Source organism: Euwallacea similis, chromosome 7, assembly GCF_039881205.1.
Source record: "Euwallacea similis isolate ESF13 chromosome 7, ESF131.1, whole genome shotgun sequence".
NCBI lineage: Eukaryota > Metazoa > Arthropoda > Insecta > Coleoptera > Curculionidae > Euwallacea > Euwallacea similis.
The window spans coordinates 2,440,363-2,456,949 of record NC_089615.1 but is presented as its reverse complement, the minus strand read 5'-3'; the positions used below and the strand labels follow the sequence as shown (position 1 = coordinate 2,456,949).

At 36.0% G+C, this 16,587-nt stretch overlaps 1 protein-coding gene across 1 annotated transcript in view; it reads left to right on the top strand.

Annotated features, from left to right (window-relative positions):
- The window catches only part of dtn (transmembrane protein 132C dtn), a 107,189-nt gene that overhangs the window by 55,442 nt on the left and 35,160 nt on the right, over positions 1 to 16,587 (top strand). The window contains exons 2-6 of the mRNA XM_066391586.1: positions 4,520 to 4,822; positions 4,871 to 5,047; positions 5,098 to 5,276; positions 5,335 to 5,585; positions 16,138 to 16,296. Of these exons, the coding sequence (XP_066247683.1) occupies positions 4,520 to 4,822; positions 4,871 to 5,047; positions 5,098 to 5,276; positions 5,335 to 5,585; positions 16,138 to 16,296 (1,069 nt within the window). The remainder of the gene's footprint in view (positions 1 to 4,519; positions 4,823 to 4,870; positions 5,048 to 5,097; positions 5,277 to 5,334; positions 5,586 to 16,137; positions 16,297 to 16,587) is intronic.

Below are 16,587 nucleotides of genomic sequence, written 5' to 3'. Positions count from 1 at the left end.
AAGATAAGGCACCCGGGCAACTCGCCACACAATCCATCCAATCAATTACTATAGGAACGCACACACATGCCAAGAATAACTGAAAGACCGCCACAAATTCACGCAAAATGAAAAGAGAATCGTCACAACTGGACCATTCCGGGCCCTCTTCGCCTTAAAAGGCAAACAAGACACCCCTCTTTCCCTTCAATCACTCCGTTGAAGCATTTCCAAATGTAAACCTCTTTCTTTCTTTGCGTTCTATAAATGATTATCTATGTATAGACACGAGGGTTTTTGTCACAAGGGCAGAAAAACCAAATGGCCGATAAGCTGTTCCCCTAGAGATAAAGATAGAGATATAGCATATATATAGGTCCCCGGATGGGGTTGCCAGGAGAAGAAAGTTTCTAATCTTTCATTTTACGAGAAAAATTTAGTTTTCGTAAAAATTCTTGCTTGTCCTGAAACGGTTAAATCAGTTCTTGCCGTTTCGATTTACATACAGAGAAATATAGAGAAATACGTCCAAAAATTAATTCTCGTTTTCATGGCAACCGGAAGCAAAAATTAAATGATAATGTGGTCGAAAGAGTAACGAGTTTACCCGATACAGTGCTAGGGCAAAGATGATAAAGAAAATTGTCGAGTTATCGAGGAATTTAATCAAAAGTTTCCGTACATTTTCGTCGCAAAATGTGGGGCACAAAAATTGATCAATAAATTCATAACTACCGGCTCTGCATTAGATGCAAAGAAAACTAAGATAACTCGAGATGAAAATGACGCTGCCATTCTTATTGTAATGGATTCGGTTTGAAATAATCCAAAACTTTCTTTATGGTGAAGATCGCTTCAATTAGGAATAAGTAAAACGCATATTTAAAAAACATTGAAACTTCATCTCTTTAAACCAATTTTAATCACGCTTCGAAGCCAGGAAATCGAGCAAAACGTTTGAATTTCTGTTTGTGGATGAGCTCTCAAATCTTGGATAATCAATATTTTTATCGAGACGTTGTGTTCTTTAATGAAGCCACGTTTTCCACCAATGGTACTATTTCACCTCGGCATGGAATGTACCGGATCGCTCATAAACCCTATGTACGAAACGCTCGTAATGAGTAATATTCGGCGAAAGCGATCGTATGGTGTGCAATTTCTTACCATGATATAATTGGACCATAATTTGTTGAAAAATCGGCAAATTAGCACATGTAATTAAATATGTTACAATATTTTCTAAATGAAAGGTCAAACGATTTACCGAATAACTATCGCGCAAGGTATTACTTTCAACAAGATAGTTGTGCTGCCATTGTGTGCGAATAGTTGTGGAATGGTTGAATCAGCAATTCCTAGAGAATCGAATCGGTCGAAATGGTCCTGTTTTATGGCCATCCAAGAGTCCTGATTTGAGTATGATAGATTTTTACCTTTGGGGCCGAATAAAACAAATAGTTTATAGGAATGATCTTCTTCGGAATGTAGAACATTTGAAGGAAGGGAACAGAGATGTTGTGGCGTCTTTCCCACTCTAAGAGGGAGATAGTGAACTGTATTGAACACTTGAGCTTTGCGTTCAAGAAGGTGGTGAATGGATAGAGTGAAATTTTTATTTGTAGTTTCCTCTTTTTTGTTAAATTATTGTAATAAGAACTTAAGAAATAAAAGTTTTGATTGCAGTTGCCATGAAAATCCGAATTCAATTTTGGAACTTATTTTTAACTATTTTTCTGTAATGAAAAGTAAAATTGAAATGATGCGAATTAATTCAAGCGTTTTAGAACAACCAAAAACTTTTATGAAGAAAATATTTTTCTCGTAAAATAAAAAATAAGAATCTTTCTCCTCTTAACAACCCCATCCAGGGACATACTGTATATAGGGTATCCGGAAATAACGTTGAAATATTTTGGGAGATGATTCTAGAGATTAAAATTTAAAAAAAGTTCTTACAAACATACCCTAAAAATTGCTAGCCCCAAAAAGGGGGCTAAAACTCCTTAGAGGAGGAACCCTGAAGGTGGTTTTCTCGCAATATTTTCGAAACGGTTTACGCTAAAATTATGAAATTCGGTATACTGTAATAAGTTGGAATGGGAAAACGTTTTTTGTGTTAATAATTGCAGATTTTAGTCAGAGACGTCACATACAGGGGACCTCCTACATAAATGTTGTCGTAACTTTTTTGTTTGGGAATTTCTTTAATTTTAGAAAAAAAATTACTGAATTGCAAATATATTAAGTAAAAAAGTTCCTCCTATTTCATCTCGTTACAATAGACCATTTTCCAGAAAAGTGAGTTTTTATGAACCGGTGCACGATTACATGGACATCAAAATGCATCAGAATCCACAACACACATCCTTGTAATAGAAATATTTTTTTATTAGCCAGAAATAACACGACTAATATTATTAAGGATTTATCAGTTTTTCATAACAAATGTTGAAAATCGCCTCCGTTCATCTCAATGCATCCTCTAATTCTTCTCTTCATAGATTTCGATATTTATGTAATCGTGCATCAGTTTATGAAAAGCTCGTTTTTCTTTATGGAAAACGGTCTAAAAATATTTTTAATTCAGTAATTTGATTTTAAAAATTAAGAAATGTTACAAACAAAAAAGTCACGACAACATTTAAGCAGGAAAATCCTTGTATGTGACGCCGTGATTAAAATTTGCAATTTTTAACAAAAAAAAAGTTTTCCCAATCCGCCTTATTACAGAATACCAAATTTCATAATTTTAGCATAAACCATTTCGAAAACATTGCGAAAAAACATCTTCAGAGTCCTTTCTTTAAGGGATTCTAACCCTTTTGAGAAGCAATTTTTGGGATGTGTTTACAAGAACTTTTCTTATTATTTTAATCTCTAAAATCCACTTCCCAAAATATTTTAACGTTATTTTCGTATACCCTTTGTACGAGTTTATTGCTTGTTTTTGTTCTGACACGCACCACAAGCCTATAGATAATCCAATAATTTGGTTCATGAAATTCTCCTCTAAACATAATTCGTGCATGGAAAATCCTAGAGAATTTTAGACCGATATGCCACTGTATAATCTGGATCAGAAAAGCACTCGTGCACGTCGTGTACGAGTACTACAATTAATTAAAGATAATTTTAGTGCACTTGCTAAAATGTCTTCGCGCGTTATTTTCAGATAACCAAGGTGCCAACGAAAATGCCCGTAATCTGAGAAGTTTGTCTCTTTTTTTCATCTTTTATCCCGACGTCCTCTTGGCCGATGTTGGGAAAAAAAGAGAATATGCAAAATGCCAGAATAGTTGGAAAATGATCGGATTTAATCTGATCCGCAAAGGCGTTTCCTGGCTTGGACAAATCGTCGTTTTGGGGAATCGACAGTGTCGATTCGATCTTTTCAATTTATCTGATTCCAGCCCGTTGAATCTGCCTGTTCTTCAGATTTTCGGTCGTTTGCTTAATTAACTCGGTGTTAGTCAGCTACCGATTTGTCAGCTTCATGGCTTTGGGCACGAACTCGCCGAAATTACATTTATTATGTGGTAGTAACGAGTTTGCGTCAGCGAGAGAGATTTGGCCCTCAGTAAATTATGGAGCTCTTTCTTATACTTAGAGCGGCGGCATCGCCTTTCCCGTCTCATTTAACTCCAACGCGATAATTCAAGCTTTTTATCTAGTGGTTCAGTTAAGGAAAAGTCTCTAATCTTGTATAGAAAAACGTTTTTCTAATTAACGCCTTTGAACGTTACTAATCTCGATATAGTGACCAGGTTCGCAAAAAAACGTGTTATACGATGATAAAATTGTTTCAACGGATAGGAAAACGGTCATATTTTTGAACAATTCTATCTGCAACGTTTGCACTGGGCGTATGACGTGCATTTTTGTACGTGTTTCAATGAAACTTACTATTATTTTGGTGCCCCGATGATGCAGAAATAAACGTTCGAAATGTCGGGGGGGGGGGGGGGGGGAGGGGGGGGGGGATCGATAACTGACTTAGTTTTTACAAATTCAATTTCCATTGAAATAAACTTACGTAATTTATAAAATAATTTTTTCATTCATATATCGAGTATCAGGTTTTTTTGCAGTAGGACTTGAACCACGTTTTGTAGCTCGAAACTAACTTAAAGCGTTATACCGAGATGAAAATAGGCAAACTAGCGCATTGAGAAAAATATGGACTGTGACAAAGATCTCTTTTGATAACTCGATAACTTACTGTCAGAAGGGCGAAATTTATTCAGTCTATATGCCACGTAACAAATCACTATTTAAAGAAACAAAACCACTATTATATGCACAGTTACGTTACAGGAAATGCAGTAATAACTCAGTTCTAGATCCAAACCGACAACAAGTGGAAAACTTTCCTGTAGCTTCAAGGAGTTTTATTCGTTTTAAGAATACACTTCAGTTAGAGACTGTGGCGTATGCATATTCGAAGAATAACAGAATAATTTAACTTTAAGCAAGACGGAATATAAAAATGCAAAGCTGTTGCAGAAATAAAAATTCAAATGCATAATGTATTTTGCAGGCACCTCGATATCGATCAACGTTCACTTCGAAAATAAAGATGGAGGCTTCTTCCTCAAACAGCAACCCAGGCAGCAGTACTCAGGGTCGTCCAGCAACCCACTGGCGATACCCGATGCGTTAGTTCCACTCCCTGGGAGTCCTGGTACCACCTCAGCAGGCACCCCCCTTTCGATCGACAGATTCACGGTGCTGCAAAGCAGTCAACCAATCTCAATTAGAGCTACATATGGACCTTTTAGTACCAAGCAGACGGTGCCTGCGCGGTACATTGTACCAGATCCCATGCCCCTAAATACGAGCGGTAAGTTAGGTGTTTGAAGATTATTTTCTTCTGATTTGTGGCTGATAGGTCCAGCAATAGAGTTGCAGGACCAAGCCACTCACCACTTGGACATGTCGGCTCATATAGTTAGAAACGAGGTTCCCAGAGACTCTCCAGTTTTGAGGGTACTGTTCCACACTGGCACCGACCCAGGAGGCCGACGGCAAATTCTATTGGCCAGACATCATCAAAGGGTCTGCATTGGTAAGATTGGTACTAGTTACTTGTCCTCGTTTAAATTAAGGGGTTGACAGTACTCCATGCCAGCATGGGCCAGAGGCCTCCCCTCCACGCAGCCTGCAGTCCTGATGGTGAAGACGGTGTTTGTTTGGCTCAAGTAACAATTCCAGATTCCTGGTGGCCAGCGATGCCTTCTCCGGAGAAGGATGGAAGACCCGGGAAGCTGGTGAAGACCCCCCCGAGACTAGTGCAGGTAAGGTGTTGGCGCTCAAGGCTTATTAAAATATAATAAACAAATTTTTGTTTTCCAGGTTGCCTATTCGGTCTTGGAGCCCTGGCCTGACGAGGGAGAAGGTTGCCACCCCAAAATGCAAGTTCAGCCTTCGGTGGTGTTGGGAACTGTGCCTTTGACTGCCGCCAAGGGGGCTTACAAAGAAGTTAAACTTACGGACGCCATTGCAATGTTGGTGCCACATCCTCCGCTCTTTCCAATGTCCAGGATGCACATTTCGGTCTTTATTGACCGGCTGAAGGCCAAGGCTCTGACTGCTGTCGTGATAAGGTAGGTGATAAGACTTGAAAAGGGAATTTCCTTCTAGGAGTCGATATGTGGGACTACGCTAACGTGTAGCTAATTGTTTTTTTTTTTTTGTAATAGCTAAAGAGAAATATTCTCCTGAAGCTGTCCACCTATTCCAAATAAACGATGATTAGCATAATCACTAATGTTAAATAAATAATTACGTCCCACTTTGCTGATAGATGGCAAACGCTCTTTGTTGACAAACTGATATGGGCGAGGGTCCGAGTAAATATTAATTATTGTCTGAATTCGTAATTACGGTTGTGGCAGGGGAAGCGACAAATTTCCACTATATTGCCTCCGCAAATCTGCACTGCAGAAAATAAATTATAATTTCCTGCTCTTTTGCAAAAGGTTGAGCAGATAGGAGGGACGTCTTTCAGACTTTTTCTACGTGTTGTTAAAATTTATGCTATGCATTTCCCGGCGATTTTTCCAAAATACGTCGAAAAGTCGGTTTTTGAAAAACCCTACTACATTGGACATCTTATACATTAAATATAACTTATAACCGAATCGAGGAAACCGATTATGAGAAAGACAGGAAAAATATGAAATTCGAACCGGTTTCGGGCAAATAGAGCCTTCTCCAGTACCCTCAAATCTAAAATGATGTTCGTTTGAACGTCTCGAATAAATTAAGTATTAATTCGGAAGCCGCCTCCACAGCAAATTGTGCGTACTGTTTGAAGTCTCCAAATTGCTTCAAACGGCTTTGGATTACGAATAGAGCCATAAATAGTGCCTCCTCTTCCACCGAGGCCTAAAATAACCAAAGCATTTAATGACAGAGTTTATAGTAAATTGAAGAAAAACATTGGCATTTAAAGGGAGTAATTTATAGTTAAAGCCTATTGTGTGCAAAGAGGATCTAAGCATGTTTTGCATTAGAGTAATAATAAGTATATTACTGATCAATGATTAATAATCTATGAACATAATGCTATTAAATCACTACTCGCTTGCACGAAACTTCTAGTAAAACCGACAGCTTTATTAATGCATTATTTCATGTGCAAACTACAACTTATTGATTCATTACGACATTAATGATACAGAGAAGAATCAGTCATTGTATAATAAGCCTTGCATTGTGTGCATTGTGTAATGGACAAAGATCTTTTCGAGTTTTAGAGTGTAAAAAAAAGACTTTGCAATGTTATGTCCTTAACAGCTTGGAGTGAAAAATGAATCATTCAATGGACTGAACAAATATTTTTTCTTTTATTTTGTTTGGAAATACCCCCCCCCCCCCCTCCCCCTCACGAGTAAGTGATATGGGAGCGGTGAGATAAAATTAACTGAGATTAATATTTACCCTTTAGTAAGGACATAGAAAAACAAAAATTCAAATAACCCCCACTTTTGTGTGAGACGTTATTCCCAAATGCAATAAAAGAGAAAGTATATGTATGGTCAAAAGTCGATAAGAGTAAGAAAGCGACAATTTGGCAACGATTTCGATTCATATAAATAAAAACCGACTTATCATGTTTTTTCTAAGGTTTGCCCTCCTCTTTCCCATTTCGAGTCATTAAGCTCCTATGTTGTCGCTTATTACTTCGCATAAAAATAAAATCAAAATAAATTGAAAAAGGAAAACCAAATTTGACAATATCTATTCTGACTCATTAAATGAGCACGTGATTTGCCATACTTTTTTTGAAGCCCAGGAACACTGCCATATTATTAGGTATTCTCCAATTGAAATTTAAATAAACAAAAAGACCAATCAAACTCATAAAAGGAAATCTCATGAGCAACATCCATATTCGCCTACTGAACGATTGCTTACCTGGCGATTCGTCATGCTTCTTTCAAACAAAAGGAGAAAAAAAAGCACTTCACGACCCCCGAATTTCAGTCACCAATTGTCACCTACACAAGAACACCCGATTGTCCTGATTATCAGTTTATTTCGTATGATGAATCTCGGTTATAGCCGCGCTAACGCTCGATTGAATCATTTAAGAAACCATATCAGTACGAAAACACAAAAAAATTTTACAACTTTTTGCAAACGTACAGCTCACCGGCCAAAAAACAGATACACGAAATGATGTGTGTGTATAAGGTGTCCCAGAATAAGATGCATATACGCAGTGTCCAAAAAATAAACGGACATAATTTATTCCCTACTCCAAATCAAAAATTCGCAAAATCGAGCATTTTCTATTATTTTAGTAAATCTCAATCAAGTAAATTCATAAAGGTATTGAAATTTGAGGAACAATGAGCGGTTAGTAGCACAGCTCCTATATGAAATTTCGAATTAGAAGAACATGGTACAACTGGTAAACTATTGGCAACACTCCTTGTCATGTGTGTGTTTTTGCTTCAGAAGTAGACTTTGAGAGAAAAAACTTGTTTCTTCTAGAAGGATATTTTGTTTCAATATTACGAAGAAAATGCTCTCTCGATATTTACGACAGCAAAAACGCTATTGCAATGCTTATGAGGAATTCACCAGTCAGGCTAATGAATTTTGTAAATACCTTATGTGGCCATGAAGTACTTGCGAACGATCCTAGGAATGTGCCTTTGATATCCTGAGCGCATAGCTAACTGTCAAAAAGGCAAGTCCTTCAAAGCCCCTTAGATTTGTCTTGATCTTGAAATCCAATGGGGTACTACGGAAGCTTTAGCTGCTTCCTTGGGGCTCCTCATGTTTAGACTGTTGGTTAAAACCTGGAGAAATTTCACGTTTTTAAAATTGCTGAAAAGTCCGAGTGGGAATTGTCTCCCCCCCCCCCCCCCCCCCACCCCAAATGTTTGTCACTTTATACGCCTGTGTCGTCATCCCTGATGATCCTTAAAGAAAATAAATTTAGTAGGATTCCTTCAGGGGTCTGAAAAGCAGGAACGAGCTACGAGCTTGTATTTTCATATTAACAGAACTTCGTACTATTGCTAAACTTAGCGGAACATCATTAATTTGGCCCTAAATGAGGAGAATGTAGGCGTTCAAATACAGCGTTTGTTAAGACAGAATGTTGGAATAGAGTATTTTAACATAATTCGCCTGGAACTCCCCAGAATTCCCAGATTCGAAAATCTGCTCTCCAGTGCTATTCGGGAATTATCAAATATTAGAACGAGCATTGGGAGCGCTCAATTGGCTGAATTTAGCTGATCTTACGTATCCAATCGTAAGATATGTAGACCTTCAGTACTGCATTTCTTACGGTATTAAAGTTCGTCATGCTTTCCCTGGAACATGCTTATTCTCAAGGTCGATACTAGTTTGCTCGATGAAATGAAAGAATCAGTTTCGACGCATATTCTGCTATTTAGGATATGCGTTTTCCTCAAACTTCGAAGGATAGCCTCAAAGTTTAAGCAAAACAACCAATAGCTAAAATAAATTTTATGAAAGATTTGGGTTGTGTAGCCAGACCGTCTCTTACTATTTACCCCAAGCCATTCTGGCGCCTTTAAACTAAATGTAGAACAGAATGAGTCCAGTGTAACCACTGGAAAAATCAATTCGGCGAAAAACTAGGACTCTTGCTAGTTTACGACATTCTTTATCCGGAAAAGAATCTATTAGATTGGCCGTTGTATAGTGGAGACTGGAAAACATCAATGGATTTAATCCCTTTGGGATTAAGAGAGACATAACAAAAATTTAGAAGGTTGGACCCTGAAAATAACCATTTGCCGGACATCCAAAGAAGCTCCAAGAGTGACTAAAAGGAGAGCGAAAAAGACAATCTCTATTAAAGGTTTTCCTCTAAAGACTCGAGATATTAATGTCCTAGTCCTGGTAGTTGATTTTTCAAGAAGCGCACCTCCAAAAACCCCTAGCTTTTACTTGCCAGCAACTAATCGAACCCTATAATTATTCCACCTGCGCTCTAAAAAGTCTCATTTATAATTAATAGAGCCTGTTTCTAGCTGAGCTGAATGGTTTCAATTTAGTCCTGCCGGTGGCACTATATGACATTATTCCACCGTCTGCCATCTCCCAGTTTCGAAGCCTGAAAGTGATTATGTCATTTAAAATTCTTTCTTTAGCGAAGCCTTTGCTCTCCAGAATCATTTAACTACTAAAAAAGTAATTCTAAAAGAAGAACACTCCTTTACAAAAAATAACTGATGCAAAAATGTATACATAATCCGTTTGAAAAAAGAATTTCTTGCTCTAGCAAATCAAAGAAAATTATAAAGGGTGGCCCAGTTTTATCTAGCCAAATTTAGAATATAGATTCTAATAGTCAAAGTAAACAAATTTAATTCTATAAACTTTACCTCAATTCTTCATAAATTCGCAGATATTGGTATTCAAAAAATTTCTAATTTATCCACGCTGCAATTGTTTTTAACAAGTTGCAAATAAGATGTTTGTTTATTTAAAAACACATAATATTTTTGTCATTTAGTGATTTAGTGAGTGAAATATGATAATAAAATTTGTTAAAGTATTTGCTTTATTGAAATTTTCACTTGTTAAATAAAAACTGAGAAAAGTTTTTACTCCAAAAAACGTTCATTATTTTTCATAATCATTTACAAATCAATAATTTTAGTTGTGATTTCATATTGATTGGTGTTGATCCTTTTCGAAAAAAAAAATTCCGAAATCAAAATGCCTTACGTGTGCTCGAATGAAGAATACACTGACATGTATTTTTATTACGGCTATACTTTGGAGTGTAGCGAGAGAAGCCTGAGGGTTGTACACAGCTGCTTTTCCTCAAAGACGCCATCTCCATTGTGAAGTTTTTATACGACTTCATAGAGTTCTTCAAGAAACAGGATCATTTAATATTATGAGAGATCATCAGCTTTCTGTTGTGCCTCAACGAGACAACGTTATCCTCAATCATTTCAACAATGATCCTCATACAAGTGTTAGAGGAGCCTCTAATGTGTTAAACATTCCTCGGGAAACCATTAGACGAACTTTAAGAAAAGACGGTAGGCATCCTTTTCATATTTTCCGAGTGCAAGAACTTTTAGCTGGAAATTCTGAAAGGCGTATTAGATTTTGTGAATGGTTTAATAATGCTATGCAACTTGATAGATAACAATTGCAAAGGATTTTTTTGGACTGGTAAAGCTACATTTACTCGAAGAGATCTGTTGAATATATACAATGAGCTTGTATGGTCACATGAAAATCCTTACGCCACTCAAAAAGATCGCTTTCAATTTCAGTTTAGTGTTAATGTTTGGATTGGATTAATTAACGTTCGACTTGTAGGTTAATTTTTTCTGCCAAATCGACTTAATGGGGATTATTTTTTGCAAGAAAAGCTCCCTGTTCTTTTAGAAGATTTAGTGTTAAATATAAGACAGTGTCACTGGTTGCAATTATTGTAGATAGATGTTCTGCTCATCACAGTGGACTGGTTCGAAACTGACTAAACAACAATTATGCTGATCGCTGAATCAGAAGAAATGGGCCTATAGCCTGGTCTGATAGATCTTCAGACCTTACTACACTCGACTTCTTTTAGGGGGGGGGGTCTTTAAAAATTTTGATTTACAGAAATCCTTCTGAAACAAGTGAAGAGTTAATTACTTTAATACTAGCTTCCTACCAACTAGTAACATCACGTCAGATAGCAGCTGCAATGCATTCGGTACTCCAAAGATGTCGAAATTGCGTAGCATAAAATGGAGGTCTCTATGAAGCGTTTCCTCGGTAATTTAAGGTTACACAAAAGGCAAAAGAAAAACATTAAAAATTACGAAACTGACAACAAAAATTATGTGTTTTGAAATTAGAAAAAATCTTTTTGGCAACTTCTTAAAAAAAATTACAGCTTAAACAAATTAGACATTTTTTATACATCAATATTTCAGAATTGATGAAAAAGTGAACTAAAATTTATAGAATTCAATTTATTTACTTTTATTAGTAAGTTTAAATCTAAGTTTTAAATTTGGCTGGATAAAACTGGGTCACCCTGTAAGTAATCCAATGACTGCGATATTTTCAGCAGAGCTTAAAATCCTGTTGGTCTAGTTTCATGTCATGCGACAAAAAAATAACCAATTATAACCAATAATAATTATAGGTACACAGGATGTCCCAAGTTTTATAATGAGCTAGTGAAATGCCTTGTTGCTAGTGCCTGAATCCTGGAAGCGATCATGACAATCAGCAAAAATTTCTTCGGTTTTCTGCACAGAGCCAATAGGCGTAGATCAAAAAAAGTTTTAAATTTCTGACACTGGACCATTTATATTGGCAAACGGCCCCCCAATAGATTGAAAGTTCGCCTATAATATCCCAAGTTTCAAAAACTGCGTAATATAAAACTTTTACGATTTATCAAACTTCTTTCGATTTATCTCTTGCATCGGCAGAGATTCTTTTGTATGTTCCTGCGTCTGACAAACGATCGACCTATGCAAATTAATTTGTAATGAAGTTGTTCTTTTTATCTGGTTTAATTTTCTTTATTTATGATGTTTGAAGTTCTCAATCTCAGCTCTCAAGGATACTGCGGGATGAAATTGAAAAACTATCTGGGTTAAAAAACGGTGCTCGATAGAGATTTTTTATCAGTTTTATTTATTTTTTTGAATTTTTTAAATTATTTTTTTATTTTTAGGTTGTGTTTTGAAATTTACTAATTTAGTAAACCAGTGCGAAAAACGTTACCTTTCCCCACGCAGCTTCCATACATGTCGTGAGGGATTACACAGCGTTTTCGTGAAGAGTTCTCAGATATCAATTACCATCTCAATCGGAAATTTACGAACTTTGGTTTTTACTATTATCAATTTTTTCATTGCGTTCTTTCTTTATTGAATGTATTGAAAGAACCTGTTCAGACCTGTAACCCTGCAGCGGTACCTAACTCTCTAGGTATAGCAAAATGGGCTTTTAACTGGCAAGTTTTCCGCTTTTTCTGCAACACACTTTCGCTTGAACTCTTTTCAATGTTCCAGTGCAGCACAGTTTCTCCTGATCAGTGACCCTTGGACCCGTCAGTTAAGACACCTTTTACCCATACAGTTCGAGACGCTTCTTGCTTCACACGCTACGAATATGTTTTATTACAATGCACATAGTTGAACTTTGTGTATTGAACCATTTTGACGTAATTTCCAAAGAACTTTCTGCTCATTAAAATCCGGAATTTATTTAGACCGGTTAAAATGAGTCGGCGCATGTCATAACAAAATCATCAAGAAAATAACGCATTAACAGCGTTCATAATTAATTAATCTGAGATTAAATCCGAATCAAAGGAGGGAAGTTTTGTAATACCCTACTTGGAATAATTTTCATTATTTGCCTTAGAGTAAAGTTACATTGCTTCCAAGTTGATTAAATAATAATTATACAGTTCTGAAACTTAGGAGAGTTGCTGATTTGCATAGTACAATCGTCAGTCTTTGCTCAACAAGACTAAGACTTGGATAACAAAGCTGCAAGTCCATATTATATCCTTAAATTATGATGATAAGTATGCGTACATGTATGCATAACTAATTATGACGATGTTAAACGTGCGTGCAGCTAATGCTATAAAGTAGCACTTTTCGCAACAGAAATATTACTTTGTCGGCGCACAAAGCTGCAGGCAATCGCTTAATGTGTTACGAGTATGAAAAGTGTTTAGATATTCTTATAAAACCGAACCTAACACGTTGATGATTTTCCCAGCAAATACCTACCTCTACACATAATTTCTGTGAGACTTACTATTAAGGTCATGACTTTAATTAATTTGTTTCCAACATAGTTCAAGATAGTTGATAATTAATTATTAAAGTTAGTTTTGTAAAAAATGTGAAATACACATCTGGAAAAAAGTCGAAGAGGTGAAGGACATGGGTGAAAAAAAAATATATGTTTTGCTTTTAAATATCTGCTACTACAAATTATTGAACCTTCTACAAGAACCTCGGAGGCAAATCTTATACCTAAATAATAGTTCTACAATAAAAATTTGTAGTAAATATCCCAAAAACCAACGGAGAGAGGGAGCAAAATCTACTTGAAAAATGTATACTTTGCTATCAAAAACTGCACATAAGCCTTTTAGTAATCAACGATTTGTTTGGAGTTATACACTCTTAATGTGCGACCCACAGTGAAAATTAAAAATAAATATCTCAAAAATTGTCGGTGAGGTGGAGGACATTTGAAATGAATATTTTATCGTGACATGTTGCCTCAACATCGCCTCTGGGCAACTCTCCCAATTTTTAAGTATTCAGTTTCTCATTGATTTACATTCAGTTGCCCCACTTTCCTTTAGTTTACTTCAAGAAGCTTATGTATCATATGTAATATAATTTCCCACAATATCCAATTACTTTCAATTCCCACATCCCAATCGATATGCCTGCTTCTAGTTTCAAGTCGGGGCCCAAATTAATATTACTGCGCTCTAGATCTACAACTTTAGGGCAATACTCACAAATCCGATTTAAATCCTTTGAACCGCCTTTAAGCCTTGGAACTAAATCGTAAAGTTGAGAACTCCAAAAAGTTCACATTCAGGAGAAATGTTTTCCTGCTTTATTAAGAGGTATAAACCAGAACTTTATATGCAATATGAATTTTACGCATTTGTTTTAGAGCTTTAAGCGTCAATATTTCCCAAATAATATCGTCACTATCGGATTACGATCCTCATGAATTTATATTTTATAGTTTTAGATCAATTTTAATACTTTTAAATTTTATGAATTAAAATTAAAAATAAATGAAAAAATAAAAAAATCGTTAAATTTAATATAATTTTGATCGACTTGCTGAACTGTCCTAAACCAAAGACCTCCAAATTTCGATTTTCAACAAAACTGTAAAATGGCATTTTCATTACGTCCATATTAGGTTATTATTTAATTTCCATGGAAGGAAAATCGTCAACAAAGTCATGCATTCAGCTTGTTATTCTTTTATCCACTGCCTGTCGGCTTCATCTATATTATGCGCTATTTTTGGGAAAATAGGTCAGTGCTTCAATAACAGCAAATTGATAACGGATGGTGGAAATTAAATAAAATGGCCCGAAGAGTTGTGCCTCAACATCGAGCAGGTATGTATTTTCCAATAAAGGCAATATTTTTAGAAGCCGCAATTTCACGAAATTGTTTCACTCGCAGATTTGAAAACAACATGAAATTGTGCTATTTAGTTGGAAACATTGCTCAACAATTGTAAATAATTATTAGCTCTGATCAACAAATATATTCTGTGTATCAAGAACTGTTAATTGTAATTTTAATTATGCCTAGTATCTGTTAATTTAATAAATTTATGCACGACAAAGCCTATTCGTATTTATTTATAATAACTAGTTAGGAAAGAGAAGTCATTGCTGCTCGAGTGGATCTCTTCACGACAAGTCCAGAAGGCTCTCGCAAAAAATGTAAATTAAACACGATCGGCTAACTTTAACATGCCTAATTTAAAATTTTTTTTGAATTTGGCTAATTTTTGATTTAAAAAATAGAAATATTTGAATAAAGGTTTCCTTTTGGGGCCTTTCAAAGATACTCCTGATTATCTTCTCATAATCTACTCCTAAGAGTGGAAAAATTATATTTTATTGTAAAATATAATTTAACTAATAAATAAGTGTTCTAGTTATTTGGATTACTTAATATTAAAAGTGGCAAAACCGCAAGGAAACTTCAAAACCATACTTCATCAAATAAGCAAAGCTAATTCGAAAGTTTTCCATGTTAATGAAATTTGCATAACTGAAAATGCAGAGTCGAAAAGTATTTCGAGAGTAATTTGAAATATGCAGCTGATGCGAATAATATTGTGTACTGGGAATTTTGCCGAAACAGCCTTTAATTTTGAAAGTTAAATAACATCAAGCAATTCTTCATCAGTCGTAGTTTGCAGCGGAATTATTTGAATAAATTGTTAATGCAGGTTACACCTTAAGGGAAGATTATTCCAAAGACACTTCCGCATATGTTACGTAGGTGTGTAGGTACAATATATTTTATAATTTTAATGCTGAAAGAGATATAGTAGGATCGATAAGCCTTTCCTTGTACGTTATAAACACGTCGCCATTAGTACTCGTATCATGCAAGCAATTGTCACTTCAGTCAATATGTCAATGCCAATGCCAATGTCAATACATGCGAAGCATATTGTTCATTTTTTATTCTTCTTTAGGTCAGATAGCATTTTTCTCAGAAATTTTCCTCTCATTTTCTTCATGGAAAGTTATTTTAGTTTCTAGTGACGATGTTACAGTCATACGTTAAACATCGTTTCAGAAATAATAAGAAAGGAAATAGCTTTCTAAGAAAAAAATGTGGCTCTGGGCTATTGGTACCGTGACCTCCACATGCAATAGACAATGCGTACTTTTAAGCGGACGAACGAACACGAAAGGTATCAGTTTTGCGGCTTTCTAATCGATACTCTTTGATTACTGAGCTTTTAAGAGGATTAACCGGATTATTTTACGGCATTTTCACCCTCAGTCTCGATGAGTCGGGCATATCATTTTAATTTGCCAAGCTTAAAATAAATTCCTCTTCTCGATAAATTTACAGAGAAACGGCATGATTGATGGATTTATTCTTGCAGGGCCCGAGTGAAAAGCGGTATTCGGTTACTGGAGGCAACGCCGTCTGGAGCATCACCCTGGAATATCACCGTTGATATCAATGCCAGACACACTGGCGCTACTGTCACGTTGGTACGCAAAGAACCACCTGAAGCTGAAACCACCACCACGGATGGAGAGTAAGTGCTTTCAACATTGATTAAATTCTTTTGAAGCACTTTTATCACCACGTAAAATTAACTTCCTAGTTTCAACTGTGAATTCTAAATCAGAAAAGAAAGATAATTCTAAATCGATCCCCAAAAGGGCAGCGAACTGGATTACACACGTTTTCCATTTCCCTTTTTCGTTTCAGCAAAGCCTTGGATAAACTTAGGACGAGAACAGAATGTGGGATACTTTTTTCGGTTCGATACATTGATTAGCGCGAAATCGCCCGATTCGCTTGAGGGCTTCAGAGCCCGAGGAAT